We start from the raw sequence: 20,423 nt of genomic DNA on the forward strand, positions 1-20,423 counted from the left end.
CAATGACATAATTTGTAACAAAACTTAAAAACTGTATATTTCCGTACATTAAAAATAATAATTACAAAAAAACAAAAAAAACACCCTCTTTACTTTTTAACCGTACCATGTACGTGTTAAGATGAATTTACAAAAAAGTTTCAAAAGTTTCATAGTTGTAACTTTTGAGCAATGACATAATTTGTTTTGTATGCCCATTTATGTTTGACAGTGTAACCTTTTGAAAGGTTACTTAAAATCTACTGAAAGAGCAAATATTAAGCTTTCATTTGACATCTGGATGAGCCCAATAACTTCAAAAATAAGGAAGTTATGGTAATTTTGTTCCATGATGCTGAGTGCCGGAAAGTAAAATTGAAGCAAAATTAACATTTTTCAAAAATTTCTCCCCGGCCCATTTCTCATCCAAAAAATCAGAAAAAATTAATTTAGCATAACTTCATTTGATATTTATGTATGAAAAAAATTTAAGGGAATCTGAGACATTAAAGCACAGTGCTCTAGGTGATTTGACATGGAATGACCTATTTACAACTTTCTTATATAATTATTGATACAGGAAAACTTTCAATGTATCACCATACAACACTCCTCAGCACGAGAAGCGATACATTTTAAAAATATTCATTCTAGTTGCAACCGATGAGGGCATCTTTGTCCAGAGAAATGCTTGAAAAAGAGACTTGGATTATACAACCGTAGTAGTACCTTTACAAAACTTGCCACTCTAATGATTTACAACTTTCTCTAAATTAAAGTTTTTCATTTATCCCAATCTAAGTGACACAAATATAAAAACACTAGATTCTAAACACACTGGGTCCTATGCAGAGTCATTTTTAGGGTCATATTAATAGTTTGACTAACACATGATGCTGACCTAAGTAGCACATATGCTGGCCCATCTTTGACCCAACAATTGCAACAAATTAACCATTTCCTAGCGTTGGGCCAATGATCTGCGCTACTTGGGAACTCGTAACACATTTATGATGTTACGCGCGATTTATGCAGAAAAAAGCCAGCCACGACTTTTCCAAAAGGGTTGTCCAAACATACTAGGAGAAATTAAGGAAGATTAAATAATTAACTCTTATCCTTACGTGTGTGTACAACCCTGCAGAATAGTCGTGTCTGGCTTCTTTCGATATAAATCATGGATAACACCACCAATGTATCACCAAATAGGGAAGTTAGCATCACGTGTTAGTCGGCCTCTTATAGTGATCGCGAGAACAATTTCATCAACGAAATAGAACGCGAGGATGTGTCCCGGTCGTCAACCGCCACCTATACAATTTTGCTAGTGTCATCTCTCGCGATATACGGAGAACATCACTTGAGTGTAGAGTGTTGTTGGATATCTCATAAGTTTCTTCTTCTTCTTCTTCTTCTTCTTATTATTATTATTATTATTATTATTATTATTAATAATAATAATAATAATAATAATAATAATAATAATAATAATAATAATAATAATAATAATAATAATAATAATAATAATAATAATGTTTGATATTTTTGCTGTAATTATTGTTAACATTTAATTCGAATAATTGCTAGTCTTCTTGCAAAAGTTCTTTAAGATTTATTATTTGTCGCTCGTTTGCCATGTTTTCTACTTCTGCTGTTTCATTTTTCTCAAGTATGCGTTCGGAAGACAACTCCACGAATCGTACCGAATTTTGCCGTTGCATCACACATGAGAGAAAACAGTTTTATGATTCGTGTAGAACCTAGTCTTCACGAGTTGTCGCAGTCACTATACTACGACGTTAATCATGCACGGAAGCGTATCTGACGGCTGAGCATGTTTCAGCTGTTTGGATATTTGTAAAAGAAAGAATATGATACCTTCAAAGAAGTATTGACAGTCATATTAATATTATGATGTAACATTTTTTATTAGCTTCACGGTAGTGAACCTGATAATGTTGTAATGTTAGTACGTACGTACGTTGCTCCACACGATAATTCTTGAAGAAAGCAAGTTTTTGAATCTTGTTTATTGCAATAGATAGCTAGAGCGATTATCTCGGTTGAATTCGTTAATGAAGTAAATTTGTCGGTATCTTCACTGGCAAAGCCTACTTTGATGGTGTCTATCCATAATTCATCATAAAAGTACGTTTCGCATAATGCTAATATGCAACCCTCAAAATATATAAGCGTTATGGGTTTTATAAACATCTAGGTAAAAATATTTAGATATTCATAATTCTTATTATAAATTATTTATAAAGGTACGTTTTAGTGCTCCTCTTTAATGTATTTAACGAAGTTTATTAGCTTTATCAATAAATTGAAATTTCATCAAATTGTAATGCATGTAAAATTAGTAAAATATGATGTAGCCCCAAAAAAATTACAAATACTTAAAATTGAAATATTTATATACGAGTAAAATCAGGAACACAATTTGTGTTGTAATTTTTCTCATGCTCGAAAGGGACGTTGAATCCAATGAATTAACCAAAATCCATCTTGATTGTTCAACAACATTCTATAATCGTTTAAAGCCATTTACGGAATATTAAAGTGCTTCATCTAACACAGGTTTAGTTTGTACTAAGAGGATAAAATGTTTACTTATCTTGAAACTCCCTTAGGGAATGATTGTTCATTAAAGGCATTTCAAGAATCTCCTTAGCTACAATGTTAAACCTAATGTAGTTGAAAACTATGTGAATGAAAAATAGATAAAAGGTATTTCTTGTTAATTTGTGAAGAATTTTCTGCATGTAGATAATTAAAATAATTGAAAATCTTTTAGTATTTTGTTTAGCAAATATTCAACTTCTGCATTGATCTGTTCCTTCAACATTGTCACAATTACATTAACAATATGATGATTTACGTCAGACGTGTTTTGCAAGAAACACCAATACACGGCTTTAAAGAAATTATTCATAAAGGACGTAGCATCTGGGAAAGGTAAGTAAAATATTAATTATGTTGTAGTCTCAAATTTAGGCTCTTATAGTTCTTAGACAATAAATAAAGATAATTATGTGCATTTAAAGTTAGTAGTTAGAGAAAAAAATCTATCGCTATAGGAAGCTAGCAGAAGGGTTTTTTACATGGTCGCAATTAATATTACTCGCGCATAGCAGAAGAATATTTGGAGCTTCAAAAAGTTTTTTCCAAGAAAATTTTAAACTGTGTAGCATTTGAATGCATAAACCGTAACGTTATAAAATATTCCATTAAAAACTTTTTCGTTATGGATACCTTCTGCAACCTATGCTCAAGCTCTCATTTCCAACTGGATGCTCTGTGACGTCACAATAGGGTTGTCAACTCTGGAAAATAAAATTACTGACACCCCTCAAAATTCCCTATGATATAGGCCTAAGTGTGAATATATCTGTTCGGACAAAGCCATGGAAAGGAAATGTACTATCGTCGACAAAAGTGCATTAGCACCTGTATTCTGTATTTCCTTAGTACATTCGCTAATAAGCTTAACAGGTAAATTTTGCTAAAAATGAGAAACTGAAATTTGTATTGATCATTTTATTGTATTTATCAGTAATTGTCACTTCTTTAAAATTATCGAAACAGATGAACAAAAGTATATTAATCCTTACGAGGTAATTTGGAATTTACAAAATGAAATTTACTCTTTAAACTTATACTTCAACTATAGGAAATTGCTTTAAGAAGTCCTAAGGAGGAAGTTGGAAATTTAATGAAAGTTGTATTCGGCAGCTAGGGACATGAAAGTAAACAATGTAACAAACACTGTACTAACGAAATACCTACCAGTTATTTCCCAACAACCGATGGACAATTTAAATTTAGATTTTTTTTTTTTTTAATATCGCAAAATGTATAATAAAACTGAAACTTGTATTTGTAAAGGTACTGTTGAGAACTTCGATGTTCGGTGTTTTATTCTCGATTACAGATTTCAAAATACCGATCATAAAGGGACTGGTAACAAATTTGCACCGGTCACCAGCCTTAATCAAAATAACAGCAATATTTCTAGCCAGGCCGATGTAATACCTGCCAGTTGGCAACGCTACCTCACAACTTGTTGCTCCCACTTTCAGTAGACGACATAGAGAGAACAAGAAGAAAACAAAGAACCTGGCGTTAGAGGTCTGCATGGGCCGGAAATTTTAGTCCAGGTCTGGCCCTGATCATGAATTTATGATGTGAGGCCCGACCCGAGTCCGACACATGTTTTAGCATTTAGGCTCTACTCAGGCCCGAGCTCGTGTGATAATCAAATGAATCCGAAATAAGCCCGAATTACAGAAACTTAATAATTATTTCTTTTTTTTTATGTAGGGTAAACCTACCTAACTTCGTGATATACCTTATTTCGTGATACGAGACAAATTATTCTTCACAGAGAAACGTATGCATTATAGATAGAGTTACAGCGGTGCTCAAGAGAGGGTAGGAATACCGACAAGCGGTGAAAAGGTTTTCCAGTGGCAACTGTTACCGTGCGGACGTCATTCACGATGTTAGTTGGTGCACAGGGTAGAAAGTAGTTCTCAGTCAACTGACCTTCGAAGACCAAATATTTTGTGTTTTGTGTTATTGTGTAGCTTTTGTAACAGACGTTTGCTCTAAAAATACTCTGGATGTCATTTTATGTGAAATCTTGAAGAAATAATGCAACTGTAAAGCAATAGATGCTTATCAAATTGCATCATATTCTTATAAATTTTGTGTCAAAATGGCTCATGGTCGTTTTGAGTTTCACTCTCTCTTCAACTTTTCCTTCATTAAAGCATTTTCCGTAAATAATATCATATCTGGTTTCACTAAAATGGAAATATTTCCTCTGAATCCTCACACAGTATCCAGTAAAACACTTGAACAGCCCCAAGACATCTCGATTCCTCCCTGGACCCAACTAGGTCTGTATGCGCTAAGGATGAATCACTCGCTTAGACCAGTAGTTCTACACCATCGATGGATAGTCCTCTGTGTACTGAATTCAATCCTGCCTGACAAAAACAACACTGTTTGTAGCAGAAAAGCTCGACGAGACATGAAGGCAATAGTTCATCTTCCTGATCAGGCCACAAGTCGACGGCAAATGTCACTATAGTGCAACGTGATTCTCCAGCTAAAAAGAACAAGTGTCAGGTAAGCAAATGATGAGTTGAGCGCTAGTAGTACCGAGCGCTACTGTTCGGGAAAGAATTGTAGCCCCAGGATACAGTGCTGCTCCTGTTTACGGTGGTTTCATGAAAGGAGAAAGAGTTTAAATTCAGCTGACATAACCATTTTCATGTGCAGCATTTGTGCAATGACAAATGAGTGATACAGACGGTGATAATTAACATAACGTGAGTATACTACAGTATCACGAAATTAGGTACACACCCTCACGGAATAAGATATGCTATCACGAAGTTAGGTAGCTTACACATATTGTGTATTCTGTTTCTTTATATTCTTTCTTCTGTATTATTTGTGCTTCTTTCACTACAGCAGTTGTGTTTATGTTTGGTCTTTCTAATATAGAAATTACATCTATCCTGTATGCTTGGAAATGTGTATTTCTCAGTCATCCTCCTTAATATCACGAAGTTAGGTAGGTTTACCCTACAGCAAAATTGTATGTTTATGTACAGCAACTAGAGGTTTAATTTTTTGGTTGTGCTTTAAAAGTTCTCCAGAATGAACAGTCCAATAAACATCCTTGTATATTTACAAAGCTAGGCCGAAAAGAGCCGAGAAATATGATAGTATTTTTAAAAGTTTACGGCCCGAGCCCGGCCCGACCCCGAAGTGATATATACCCTGTAGATCCGAGTCCGGCCCGCATGCTGGGTCGGGCTTAGGCCCGCGAGCTCGGCCCGAGTCCGTATAGACCTCTACTTGGCGTTGATAAAAGACAGCAGTGACAGGCAAACAGGAATCTATGATGTAGCCAATAGCTTTCCAGATACGCTAGTCTTTGATTTATTATAACTAAGACACTGAAAACACTAGTTTCGTTTTATTCTCCTACTTGGACCTCTCCCCTCTCTTTCCATATCTACTTCTCACAGCCCTTCTTCCGACTTTAAAACTATGTTCCTACATTATCATAGGTCAGTTGGAAATGACAACTCTGCAGTGTTTCCCAATCTGCAGTCCGCGGACCACCGAGTGCCGGGTACTTTATTTTCATTAACCTTTATCTTATCATCTTGCTTACAACTGGGATGTTTGTAATTTGCAATTAGCATTTTTAGTCAACTTTTTGCTTGATGTTGCTATGGTTCCCTCTATGATGTACCTAAATGATACTACAATGCTCTTACAAAGAACTTAACTATCAAAATATATTTGAAATCCTCTTCCCGAGCTCCCTCGCGGCTAAGCAATAAGCATATGCGCCATTAGCGTGGGAGACCCGGGTTCAATTTCCGGCGGGAGCTCGTGTGGTTTGGATCTTACGCTAAGCTGTAGGTCCACATCTCATGTAGCCTCGCTGCTGAAAAGAATGCTAAACTCAAAATCAAATCCTGTCACCAATTATCACCTTGAATACTTTTACTCGAACCTTCAAAGTGCATCTGTCACTGTGTTTTCTGTATAAAACAAGTTAGAGGCAACAATCGAGAAGTTCAATTTGTGGTGCAAACATTTGGAGGAAGGAAACAATTCTTTTTACGAACTTGATGATTTCATTGATTTCAGTGAACAACCTCTTCTAGAGATATCACTGAAAGTATATGATTATATGAAACGATTGGCCTCTGACATTTTCCGAGTTGTCCTGAAAAAAAAATCATTGCAGGAAAGTTCCTTTTCTAGATAGGTTATCGACTATCTTCTGTCGAGAAGAACAACTAACTTATGGAGCAATCTTGGGCCGCGGTGGCTCAGCGGTAGAGCGTTCACCTCTGGTGTATGGGATCCTTGGTTCGATCTCAGCCCACGCCAAGTGAACTTTGTGATGGACAAACACCGTGTGCGTGGGTTTTCTCGGGATTCTCCCGTTTCCTCCCACTTTCTTCATACCACCATTTCATTCATTTCTCATCATTAGTGTCTCCTTTAGCCTAGCCTGCATAATCGTGGGACATAAAACTTAAAGATTCCATATCATTTTTATCGAGCAATCTTGTAATTCGACGTTCAAAATGCTGTTTCCTTCGTTATCCAAATATTTCTAAAAGGACTGTAAAACACGTATAGCCATTTGACACTACCTATCTGTGCTAGAAAACGTTTTTCATCAAACACATATGAAAAACAAATATAAAAGCATATTTAACGTACATATCTCGTCTGAAATTATCTAGTTTCAATCCAGATATATGGAAGTTGACTTTAAAAAAATAGCATGAATTATCACATTAGGTAACCGTTGAATTCATAATATTAGGCCTAACTGTATTTAGTATTATCGTATTTTGTTCGTATGTCTCTATTTACAACAGTATTGCATTCTAATAAATGATATATTTTGTGTAAAATTTTAATTTATCACTTCATTTTGTGATACGTAAAATACATATTATTTTCTTTTTTCTTTTTCTTTTTTTGTTTCACGGTGAGCCACGAAGAATTGGCCGGTGTTATGCAACAACCATTCAATCCACGAGTCAGTTTTGAGGAAATCGCAGTTATAGGCTTCTCGAACCCATAAGATATTACCGTATGTGTGTTGACTTTTCTCTTCTTAGATGGCAGACCGATCGCAAACACGTTACCAGGATATTTTAGTAAGTTCCTTACATATTTTCGAACCCTCAAGCAGGGTTAACTCATTTTTTTAAAATTTGTAGGTTGACTGGTTGTTGCATAACACCGCCCAGTTAGTAGTCACTGCAAGAGTTCGCAGCACCAGGAAGATTGGAAAACGGTGTTCTATAGCATGACTAACAAGGAGACTTACGGAAGTGTCACTCACCGATTTTAATGAAAATTTGCACATTTGTAGAACATCGAAAAATAAGCAACACATTTTTTTTTTTTTTGTTTCGGCAATGGTGAAGATTTAAGGGTAGAAACCACCCTTTGAACGATGGGGGTGGTCTCCAAGCATAGACAGAAAACCATCATTTAATATAGAAGAAAACATACTGCCATGGGGGGGGGGTAGAACAGATGATTCAGAATTTGACGTCAAAATTACAAAATTCAAAATGGTGGATCCAATATAATGGTTACAATTACAAAATGTCCTCTGGTTTGAAATTCTCTGCAGTTAGTCAAGAACAGTAGGCAGGTGTTACTAGGAGAAGTTTGCACACCGATTTGAAACCCCTTTCTATTGATTTGAATCTCTTTATTTTAACGGAGTGCTTGATTAAAGTCTCTGCCCCTCTCCCTTTTCGGGGTGCTTATGTATAGTGAGTTCCCAAGCTTCTCACTATGTCAGAATTTCATATATCCTCAATTGTTATAATTACAAATTCATTGAGAAAACGCTTCACAGTAATGATATTTCGTAAAAAAAAAAAAAAAAAAAAAAAAAGTGTGTGATGCATAAAAATTGTTTACACCAAGTTCACCTTATTACAACATTAACTGTGACAAATTGCAAAATGCGGCACAATCTTCTTCCAAATAACTGTTTTTGTATCACGCATATCTAATAAGATTTACAAATCTGGAAGAAGGAAACTGATTATGAATCAGTGATTTGGATCTAAATTATATTATTACGGATATGTAAATTTATGTTATAGTTGTAGAGGACAATATCAGTAAAATGTCTTAAGAAGTATTTCCGCGGCCTAACGATGAACACATCAAGAGGCTGAATTCTACCAGTTGTTAGTGCAGAATGGTTTCTATTTTCACGTACTCTTTTGTTCGTAAAATAGGTTGAAAAGTTTATGAATTGTGACCACTACAAGAATCTAATTACAAAATGGACTTTACATTAGACATTGGGAGAAAAACCTCTTGAAATCATGTGAACTATAGGATCAAATGTTCCATTATTTTCCTGCAAAATAATTAACAACGGTGATAAAAACACCATTTTCAGAAATTAAAGGATGTATGCTGTAGCTGTGAGTCATAGATTTATTGCTTGTGCTACACTTTCTACTGTTTGTGTCCCTGTAAACGCTATCAAGCATCCCATTAAAATACACAGAAAGGGGTTTCAAATTGGTCTGCAACGTCTTCGTAGTAATCTCTGCCAACTATAATTGTTCTTGACTAACTGCAGAGAATTTCAAACCAGAAGATATTTTGTAATTGTAATCACGATATTGGATCTGCCATTTTGAATTTTGTAATTTTGACGTCAAATTCTGTATCATCTGTCCTAACCCTCCCTGGCAGTATATTTTTTTCTATATTAAATGATGGTTTTCTGTCTATGCTTGGAGACTACCCGTAACGTTCAAAGGCTGGTTTTGTTCGTGGACTGTATTATTTTGAACACAAAGTTTGTTGTACAATATACTATTTATTATATTGTAAACACACAACTAAATACAATAATTGCTATGCATAAGCAACTACACACTATGCAGTCACACACGCCACGTTGACACTTATAAAGCACTATCAATCATCCAGTGTTGCCAAATACAAAACAAAAGAATAATGAAATGCGGCCGAACATACCGCCCACCTTGAAATATCATTTCAACACTACATATTATTCTTCATTAAATGGAAGAGGAGAAATTTTTACAATTGGTCGTTTGAAGATACCTTTGCTAGTTTTAATAGTAACAGTTCTAACAATATTATCTACACCAGGATGAACAGCAACTACTCTTGCTAAATTCCAATGCTGAGGAGATGTCTTATCTTCCTTCACTAATACTAAGTCATTGACCTTGATATTAGCATGTTTACACCACCATTTTGGCCTTTGTTGCAGCCGAGACAAATATTCTGTTTGCCAACGGTTCCAAAAATGTTGGACCAATCTTTGAGTTAATTGCCAGCGTGACAAATGATTGATTTTTAATTCACATAAATTTGGTTCAGGTATTCCTACTAATGCATCATGAATTAAAAAATGACCAGGGGTTAATACCTGATAGTCATTGGGATCAGAAGATACAGCAGTTAATGGTCTAGAATTTAAACATGCTTCAATCTGACACAAAACTGTATAAATTTCTTCAAATGTGAGTATAGTGTTACCAACTACACGTCTCAAGTGGTACTTGACAGACTTTACACCAGCTTCCCATATGCCTCCAAAGTGAGGTGAGGATGGTGGATTAAAATGCCAATTTATAGATTGCATACTGAGATAATTACATACAGACTCTCTTGAATCATCATTCGTTACAAGTTTCAGTAAGGATTTTAATTCTCTGTTTGCACCTATGAAATTTGAACCACAATCACTGTAAATATCAGTAGGTTTTCCCCTTCTAGCTATAAAACGTTTCAAAGCTGCAATAAATGACTCTGTTGAAGCATCACTTACCAATTCTAAATGGATTGCTTTGACACTGAAACAAATGAAGAGTGCTACATAACCTTTGAACAATTTTGAATTTCGACTTTTCATATTTTTTAACATTAGTGGACCAGCATAATCTAAACCGCAATGCAAAAATGGACGAGTTGGTGTTACTCTACCAACAGGAAGTTGACCCATTAATTGAGAGGCTGTTACACTTGACTGTTTGTGACATGTTACACAACTTTTTACAATCTTCCTTACAAAGTCACGACCACCAATAATCCAAAACTTTTGTTGCAAAACAGATAAAAGTAACTGTGAACCTGCATGAAGATGCTTTATATGTTCAGATTTTACAAGAAGTTCTGTAATTCTAGCATGTTTTGGAAGTAAGATAGGATATTTGAAATCATATGTTACACTAGCATTTTGCAAGCGACCTCCAACTCTCATGACATCATTTTCATCAAGAAATGGATTTAAACACAATAGTTTGCTATTATAAGGCAAAGGTTTTTTCATACGTAAGTATTTTATCTCAAGTGGATATTCAGATTCTTGAGCTTGTTTTATCCAATGTATTAATGCATTTGACAACTCCTTTGTAGTTAATGGTCCACTACATCTTAACTCCTGGTTACTTTTACTATTCCTAATAAATCTTTTACACCAAGCAGTAACACAAACTAACCTAGATAATGATGAAAATTTATCTACTATTGTACAGTCAACCTTAATGTGCATGTTAACAGTTGAAGACTTTTGCTCACATTGAACAGAATCTAGATTTTTGCAATTAATATTTACAATAGGTAACTCTGATTCCATCAACCACTTTGGCCCATTCCACCATAGTGAATAAGACTCTAATTGTGACGGATTCAAACCACGAGAACTACAATCAGCTGGGTTGTCTTTGCTCGATGTGTGCGCCCATTTAATAAAAATTGATTGTTGAATCTCAGATACTCGGTTAGCCACAAATGTTTTCCACTTACTCGGACATGAAGAAAGCCATGCTAACACAATAGTAGAATCTGTGTAACAGACAACTTGTTCAAACTTGATTAACATTGCCTTAATGACCGTATTGACTAATCTACATAACAATACTGCAGCACACAATTCTAACCTAGGTATTGATATTTGCTTTATAGGGGCAACTTTGGTCTTTGCAGCAATCAGGTATACTTGTACATTTCCAGATGTATCTATACAACGTACATATGTTACTGCAGCATACGCCTTTTCACTAGCATCTGAGAACCCAATTAGATCATATTTCACAATGTTTTCAGAAGAAATACACCTTTTGATCTTAATCTGTCTCAACAATGGCAATTCTTGACAATATGCTTCCCACGAGCGAGCAATATCATTTGGAAGTACGTCATCCCATTCAATTTTTAATTTCCATAATGATTGTAGCAACAATTTTGCAACAATGGATACTGGAGATAACCAACCAAGCGGATCATACAATTTTGCAATATCAGCTAGTAACATTCGTTTTGTCATTACTGACTTAGAAGTGGGAACAACAATAGAAAATGAAAATGAATCACTTGATGGATTCCACTGTATACCTAAAGCTTTTACATTCTCATCTTCATTAAAACAAATTAACGACTGAGTTTCTCTTAAGTGAGAAGGTATACTATTTAGCACATTCATATCGTTAGTAGACCATTTTCTTAATTCGAAACCACCTTTGTGTAATAATGCTGTTAATTCTGAGTACAATGCCATTGCCTCACTACTATCAGTTGCACCTGAAACTAAATTATCAACAAAGAAATCATTCATGACTAATTCTGCAGCTCTGGGATAACAATGACCTTCATCTACAGCTAACTGTTGCAAACACTTTACAGCCAGATATGGAGCCGAACTGGTTCCATAAGTAACAGTTAACAATCTAAAATCACTAATAGGTTGGTCAACTGTTTCTCTCCACACTATTCTCTGGTAATCAGAATCAGTTTGATCTACCTTAACTTGTCTGTACATTTTTGCTATATCAGCACACAATGCAATTGGATGAGTTCTGAACCTTAATATTAATGGGATAATATCATCTTGTAATTTTGGACCTACCATTAAGTTGTCATTGAGAGATACTCCACTGCTAGTTTTAGCACTACCATCAAATACAACTCGCAATTTAGTGGTAGAACTACTTTCATTTAAGACACAATGATGCGGCAGATAATAAGATTCAGATACAAGCTTATCAAGTTCTACATCAGGAATTTTTTCCATGTGACCTAAGTCTAAGTACTCCTTCATGAAATCACAATATTGTTTACATAAATCAGGATCTTTCTGTAACTTACGTTCCATCTGACATAATCGCTTTACTGCTGTGTCCCGTGATACACCTAGAGGCTCAACATTTTCTTTAAAAGGCAATTTTACAATATATTTGCCATCAACATCACGTTTGTAAGATTCAGCAAAATACTGCTCACATTTTTGCTCTTCAACGGATAAATGTTGTACAGTTGGCAACTCCTCTACTTCCCAGAATCTTTGCAATGTTTTATTGAGATCAACAGAAACAAAATATGACTGAACACTTGATGTGTTATTCGTTAAGTTAATCTGACCACACAATACCCAACCTAACACCGTTTCAATGGCAGACGGAGCTCCATTCATACCTACGTGTCTCCCACTGAGCAACAATAATGGGAAAACATCAGCACCTAATAACACATCAATAGGGCCGCTTTTATTAAACTGTGGATCAGCTAAGTTTACTTGTTTCACAATTTCCCAATTACCTATATTTTGAATAGTTACTCTGGGTAAGTTACTTGTGATTCTTGGGACTACTATTGCTTTAGTATGAATATTATTATTACTGTACAATGACTGAAAACACAAATCAACTATTGCATGAGAATTTCCAACGTTAGAACCAGTAACACCTGATATGCTCATGTTTATTTTCTCTTTGTTTATGCGTAATTTCTGGACGCAATGTTCAGTTACAAACGATAGTTCACTACCACAGTCGATAAGTGCACGAAATTGTATCAACTTATTTGCATCATCTTTGATATTTATGACAGCGGTGGACAACAACACCTGAGGAATTAGTTTTTGATTTATAGAATGAGAACAATTTACTTGATCTACTTTATCCTTCTTTTCAAAATGCAATAAAGTATGATGTTTTTTGTTGCAAGTGTGGCAACCCTGCTTCACATTACACTTATTTACGGAACAATTTAAGGTCAAACAATTGAAACAAAGCGAATTCTTTTTCACAAAACTATGCCTATCATTCACTGACATATTTATGAACTTCTGACACTTATATAGCTTGTGGTTATTTTTACACATGATACACGACACAATTGGACTTGAATGATGCACTAACGTGTTGCCTTTTTTGTTTGTTTTTAAAGCAGACGTGTCTGCCGGTGACCTTGCACTCACTGCAGCTAACGCTTTGGCACGTTGTAATATGAACTCTTTCAGCTGGTCGAAAGTTGGTTGTTCGTTTTTCTTCAATGAAAGCTCCCATTGTTTTCTGGTGTTCTTATCTAACTTCTCACCCACATGGTAAATTAAAATCACATCCCAATGTTCCACTGGAAGGCCCAAGGATTTAAGTTCACACACACACTGAACACTATTGTCAACCAATCTTCGTAACTCACCTGATGACTCACTCTTCACAGCTGGTTGAGTAACAAACTTGCTCAAAATATGATTCGCTAGCTCCCTCACATCTTCATATATTGATTTAAGTAACTCCCATGCTACTTTATAGTTATCATCAGATATGGAAATAGACTGCAACAATATAGCAGGTTCTCCTGATACAGCTGTCTTCAAATACTGCAACTTTTGAGCATTTCCTAACCGATTATTATTATGAACAGCAGCAACAAATAAGTCACGAAACGATAGCCAATCTTGCACTCTACCACAAAATGTAGGCAGTTCTAAGTCTGGCAACTTCACATCTGTGTACTGTTTATTTGATGTATTTACCTGTTCAGTATTAGGTGACTGCATATTGTACAAAATTTCTAAGACAGAGTCCAACTTATTTTGCACTTCATTAAATTCTCCGTCATATTTTGCAAACTCACTTTCACCACCCACAGAAATGAACTTTGTAATGAGCTCTGTGCAATCGCCATGTAATTGCGTAGCACGTTCAGTGTACAGCTTGATACTGAAGTTGGGCTTGTCTTTATTCTCGTTCACTTTATGTATTAACCTTGTCACTTCACGTTTCAAGACAGTTTTCTTACCTATGAGTTCTTCCATTGTTATAATTCTGCACCACTTTCACAATGCACTACAAAATGAAGATACTGCGCCACAAGTTCGCAAACCATGCACATGCACAACTGGAACAAAATCCGGTCGGTAAGGACCACTTTAATGTTCGTGGACTGTATTATTTTGAACACAAAGTTTGTTGTACAATATACTATTTATTATATTGTAAACACACAACTAAATACAATAATTGCTATGCATAAGCAACTACACACTATGCAGTCACACACGCCACGTTGACACTTATAAAGCACTATCAATCATCCAGTGTTGCCAAATACAAAACAAAAGAATAATGAAATGCGGCCGAACAGGTTTCCACCCTTAAATCTTCACCATTGTCGTTTGATGTTCTACAAATGTACAAAGGTTTACTCAAATCGGTGAGTGACACTTCCGTAAGTATCCTTGTAAGAGACTAGGAATGCTGTGATTTTTTTACATTATTACAGATATACTGTAAGTTAAAGAAAAATATAAGACTAATACCTTCTCACTACCACAATGTATTTGTGCTTTACTATTTGCATTTAAATATTACGTTTGAGTAATATGATGCATCTTTTTTTTTACAGAGTTTTGTGGTTGTCCTGCTTCTTTCTATGCATTTTTGCTACTGCCATTATTATAATGAAATCGTGGAATAAATACCAAGAAAATCCAACAGTGTTGACAATTGCAAGGAACAGAAATGAATGGGAATTCAGAATGCCATCGGTTATAATGTGTAACGATCCAATAGCAAATACTCGCCTAGCGAAGAAATTTATTAGACAGTAAGTTCATGTCCTTAAGTTTGTGGTTTGGAAATTATACGATTTGTTCTTTTTCCTGTTTAGGGAATGAAGTTGAAAGTTTTCTTTTTTTTGTGTTAATCCTATTATTAGAAAGCTGAGATAATTATTGGTACCTCAATTAATATATGTTTATTATATATTAGCTTAAATGCCCGTTCTTGTTACGGGAAATTAGGTTTGTGGAAAATATTTGACCACTTTCCCACCTTAAGATACACAATTCATGGAAAGTATAATGATACAAACCCATAATGATGTTCTATTTTGGACATGAATTTAAAACCCTTTCCTCCTCACTTTAATGAAAGTGACATCGTATAATCCCACTTCAAGGTAGGTTCTTACTATGTTTCCAAATTCGTTTCAAATGGATCAGCCGTTTTCCTGCGACCAAACTGCAAATCTCTTACAATTTCCAGTTTTTCTCTTTGATTTTCTATTGTATATTCAAACATAGTACTTTCTAAATGAAAATATTAGAAAACATAATATTTAGTTTATTGGTTTACTTTCTACTGCGAAGGTGACCGTTCAGTGTTTACAGACATTAAAGGAGCCTATTTTGTTTTCATGGCAAACTACAGCTGTTTAGTATTAGTTGGGTCTCCAACTTCTACGAAGTCGTGGTTTCTCGACCAACTACTAAATCTGCGTTTTGTTGATCCCTACAAACTACTCTTTGCAGCTTGACATATGTTCCATTCTTCCTCCTGGTAAGTACGCTGTGCCTCTAACTTTACTGTAATTGTGTGCATAACTTATAGATATGAAAAAATACAAAATTAAATTTGAGTAGATAGCGTCCACCAGTTTTGCTATGGTATCAAGTTCTGTGATTTATCTTTAATATTCCCGTTAAAACTATATTGATTTTCGATAATCTTTCACAGCCGTGGTCCTAAATGTGAAGATTAAAGAGTGTCTACTGTAGTTTCATAAGGAAATAGATGCAATATCTATCTAAATATTTTGTTAGACTTAGACTTATATAGGCTACTAGCATAGGACGACCTGCGTAGAAGTTCGTTATATATCTAAAATATTTGTTAATTCCTGGAATGATATATTAATTTGATACTGTCGTCGCTCTCCTATTGACCACCAGTGAATTCATTTGGGACCCATTTTATATTGTTTCCTAATCTGCTGATGATATTAGCAAATTCTTCCTGCATTGCGAATGCATGCTACTTCGAATGCCGCACATGTATTGTCATTATTGTTTCTTATAGTCTACTTAAATGTCTGGCTGTCTATGTGTTGTGGACGTACCACCCGTAATGAATCCTGGAAGTGTTAGTCGCCATTTTTAAATTTCTGAAACCTCATTTGTACTATTCGCTTATTTACTACATCCGTATCGAATACGTGGCATATTTTTCATTTGGTTTTACCAGTGTTTGTTCTGGTTTATAATTATTTCCAGTTTACAATAGTGTATTATTAAAATGACTACTCCTCATGTCAGGTAGTTGATTTATCTACTACCATTTTAATACTTTACTCAGAAGTGCGATGGACTTGAAGTAGCACCAGGATTGTATCAGAATTTAACACAACTCGGGTAACAAAGAGCCATTGTGTTGAATCGACACAATTACTTTATACTGTGTAGGATCGAAACTTTTAAACGTTCACGAAAATGTTTAAATCAAATTATTAATTAAAAAGTTTAAGTGATTTTAGTAAAATGTGAGTGATTATATAGAAGTAAATATTTTGCAAATCTACCACCTTAAAATTGTTTAAATGTTCACCGAAAAAAGTATGTACAGTATTATTAGAAGTGTTGAACCGTTCAGATGCTAAAACCAATTAACTCATCAAACGGGACTTTTCAGTATTGAGCATTTTAATAACTTAAGATACAATGTATTTAAATAAGAGTGATCAGAACATTTATGCATTTTAGTGGCAAATTGATGAACAATGGAGTAAATCGATTTTGCCTCTGAAAGGAAAGTATCTTTTCCAAGTCAAAAATGTGTAGAACTAAAAAAAAAAAAAAAAAATGGAGTTAATCGGTTTGGCTTCTGAACGCCTCATATTTATTAACTAACTAACTAACTCTATGGCCTATGGAACCAGGAGGTTCAATGCCGCGTTCACAAAAGCTCTCCACTGACTTCTATCCTTAGCTAACTACATCCAGTTTCTACTTTGTATTCCAATCTCTGCGAGATCCATCTTAATATTGTCCTCCCATCTGCGCCTAGGTCTTCCTAATGGTCGTTTTCCGATTGGTCTTCCAGTCAAGACTTTGAAAGCGTTTCTACTTTCTTCCATTCTAGCTACATAACCCGCCCACCTAAGCCTCCTAGACTTGACGACCCTAACAATGTTGGGTAAACCATATAAATTATGTAGTTCCTCGTTATGAAGTTTCCGCCATTACCCATTCCCGTTCTTCTTGGGTATGAATATTCGTCTCAGGATCTTGTTCTCAAATACTTTCAGTCTATGTTCTTCCCTCAGAGTAAGTGACCATGTTTCGCAGCCATACAAAACAACAGGCTTGATTATCGTTTCGTATATTTTAAGCTTCAAATTCCTCTACAGAATTCGCGACGACAAGAGATTTTGAACCGAATAGTAACACGAATTCCCTGGTTTTAGTCGACATTTAATTTCTCCGTGAATATAATTTTCCTCTGTTAATATTGATCCTAGATATTTGAAACTATCCACTTTATCAAAAATATTATTTAATATTTTAACGCATCCATAATTTGTTGTATTCCTGTCCCGACGAATTCCATGTATTTAGTTTCTTCTGCATTTACTTCTAAACCCATGTCCCTGCAAGCGTTTAATAAGATCTCTGCATTTCTTTCTATTATTCTCCTATCCTCATATTTGACCACTATCCGAATGAAAACATACCAATATGAAGTTTGAATAATTCAAAAGATAATAGTGATAGAATCGTCTGTCTTTGTTTTTCGGAAGAAGTAAATAATAGAATTTTGTATCCAGTACAAAAGCATTAAACTTTCCTCAGTACACCTTCACGTGTGCTTCTTTTGTAATTCCTGCTGTAGTTTCATAAGGAAATATGTGAAACGTTTGTCCAAATATTTTGTTTGACTTATATAGGCTGCTACCATAGGGCGACTTGCGTAGAAGTTCGTTATATACCCAACATATTTGTGAATTCGAGAATGATATATTAATATGAAACTGTCGTCGTTCTCGTATTGGCAGCAGTGAATTCATTTGGGACCCATTGTTATTGAAATACTAATTAAAGATCGTCCAGTTGTATATATATATATATATATATATATATATACAATGGCGCCGATTTCTGAGTAACATTAGCAGAGGAAGATTGTTCAGGTATATGCACTTCGTTGGAATATGTATCAAATATACGGGAAGGCAAAGCAAGATAAGTGAAGACATCCAAATCCTGGGGGCCCAAGTAAACTTTAGGAAGGTCGCAGCAATAAGGATCGGCCCGTAATATACATAACGCCTTGTTTTTTAAAGTTTGTAATATAGGATCCCTACCTGAGAAAACCCACGCGCACGATGTTTATAAAAAGAATTCTAATACAATTGTGAATTGAGTTGAGTTTAACGTTCCGTTCAGCAGCGAGGCTATATGAGACGTGGACCTGCTGATTAACGTGGAATCCGAACCACATGAGTTCTCGCCGGGAATCGAACTTTGGTCTTCCACGCCAAAGGCGTGTACGCTAACCGCTTAGCCACGAAGGAGCTCTAATGTAGTAAACGAGTTCGTTATATGTTCGTAAGTAGCATTTTGACATAACTTTAATTTGCGCAAAAACAAAATGATTCTAAAATATTATCATAACTTTTCCCATGTTTTCTACAGATCTGCTGTTCAGAAATCAAAATCTAAGAGTGATTATTTTCTGAAGTACATACTAACTGTGGCAGGAATCACCAATTCCAATTTAAAAGACTTCCCAGAATACACAAATGAAGACAACATATTCAACACTTCTTTAAGTGTAATAACGAGAAAGGTATGTAGCTATGTTTATCTCCTTAGTTTGGTGCAATTAAACTAAAATCTAACATTTGAAATTATACGTATTTTATATAGCTTGTAAATTACATCAAAACACTGCTTAAGGAATTTCCCTAAACTTCTTTCAAGTTTATATTAGGCATATTTTTTTTTGTAAATAACTCAATATGGAAACAACATGAACATTCTTGGAAGATGGAGTCATTTATTAAAAAGATCGTTAGCGAAACTTTTACTGTTAGACTCAATTGGCATTTGTGTGATTTTTCCTTCTGTCCGTCCGTTTGTTTGACAACTCTCGTAAATCGGATCCAATTTGTTGAAAGTCGGTATGTGCTTTCCTTTTGTTTGCGGAAATAACTCTATTGTTTGGGGTACCAATTCATCAGGTATATGAGGGTTAAAGATGGTAAAATCCACCCCAAGTTGCAAGTTTACACATGATTTACAAGACAATTTTCGAATACAAATCCCGTAAAAGATTTTCGATTACGACAAAGCTTAATATATATTTTCTGTATGGCATGTAGAATATCTCCTTCAGCTTGCGGTTTAGATCTTCCAAAAATGAAAGCGTGAATTTATCTTCTTTCCAATTTCAAAGGTATGTTCCACGTTAAGCTTCGTTAAAAATGTTCGACTTTGGTGAAATATATCGTACATTTGTTTGGGGCTACCTAATTATCCACTCTGCGGGGAACTAAAATCAGTAAAGAATAAAGTAGTGAATGTTCACTCTTCTGCCCCTTCCTTGGATTTTTCTTTCACTAGAAGCTGTGCCCTGTGATCCCTCCTTCACTTTTCATTTTTTTTTTCTTTTCAGTTAAGGAGGGATCACTTTAAAAGTAAAGTGCAATGTACAGTCAAAGTTAAAATTGAGGCATCCCCCAGGCACGGATCGGCTAAGAGGCCCTATAAGACTAACTGTGCATATGGACCTTAGTTTGTCTCGTACCGTGCT

General features: G+C 35.1%; 1 protein-coding gene across 1 annotated transcript; it reads right to left on the reverse strand.

Moving 5' to 3' along the window:
* Window positions 1–762: 762 nt before the first annotated feature.
* Window positions 763–14,647, reverse strand: LOC145685174 (uncharacterized). Its single transcript, XM_081757527.1, has 2 exons — window positions 9,646–14,647; window positions 763–776 (listed from the first exon to the last, which is right to left on the reverse strand). Exons 1-2 carry the CDS (start codon window positions 14,645–14,647, stop codon window positions 763–765), a joined length of 5,016 nt encoding a protein of 1,671 aa, XP_081613653.1.
* Window positions 14,648–20,423: the final 5,776 nt, after the last annotated feature.

This window comes from Thermobia domestica, chromosome 5 (assembly GCF_964235325.1).
Source record: "Thermobia domestica chromosome 5, izTheDome1.hap1.1, whole genome shotgun sequence".
Classification (NCBI taxonomy): Eukaryota; Metazoa; Arthropoda; class Insecta; order Zygentoma; family Lepismatidae; genus Thermobia; species Thermobia domestica.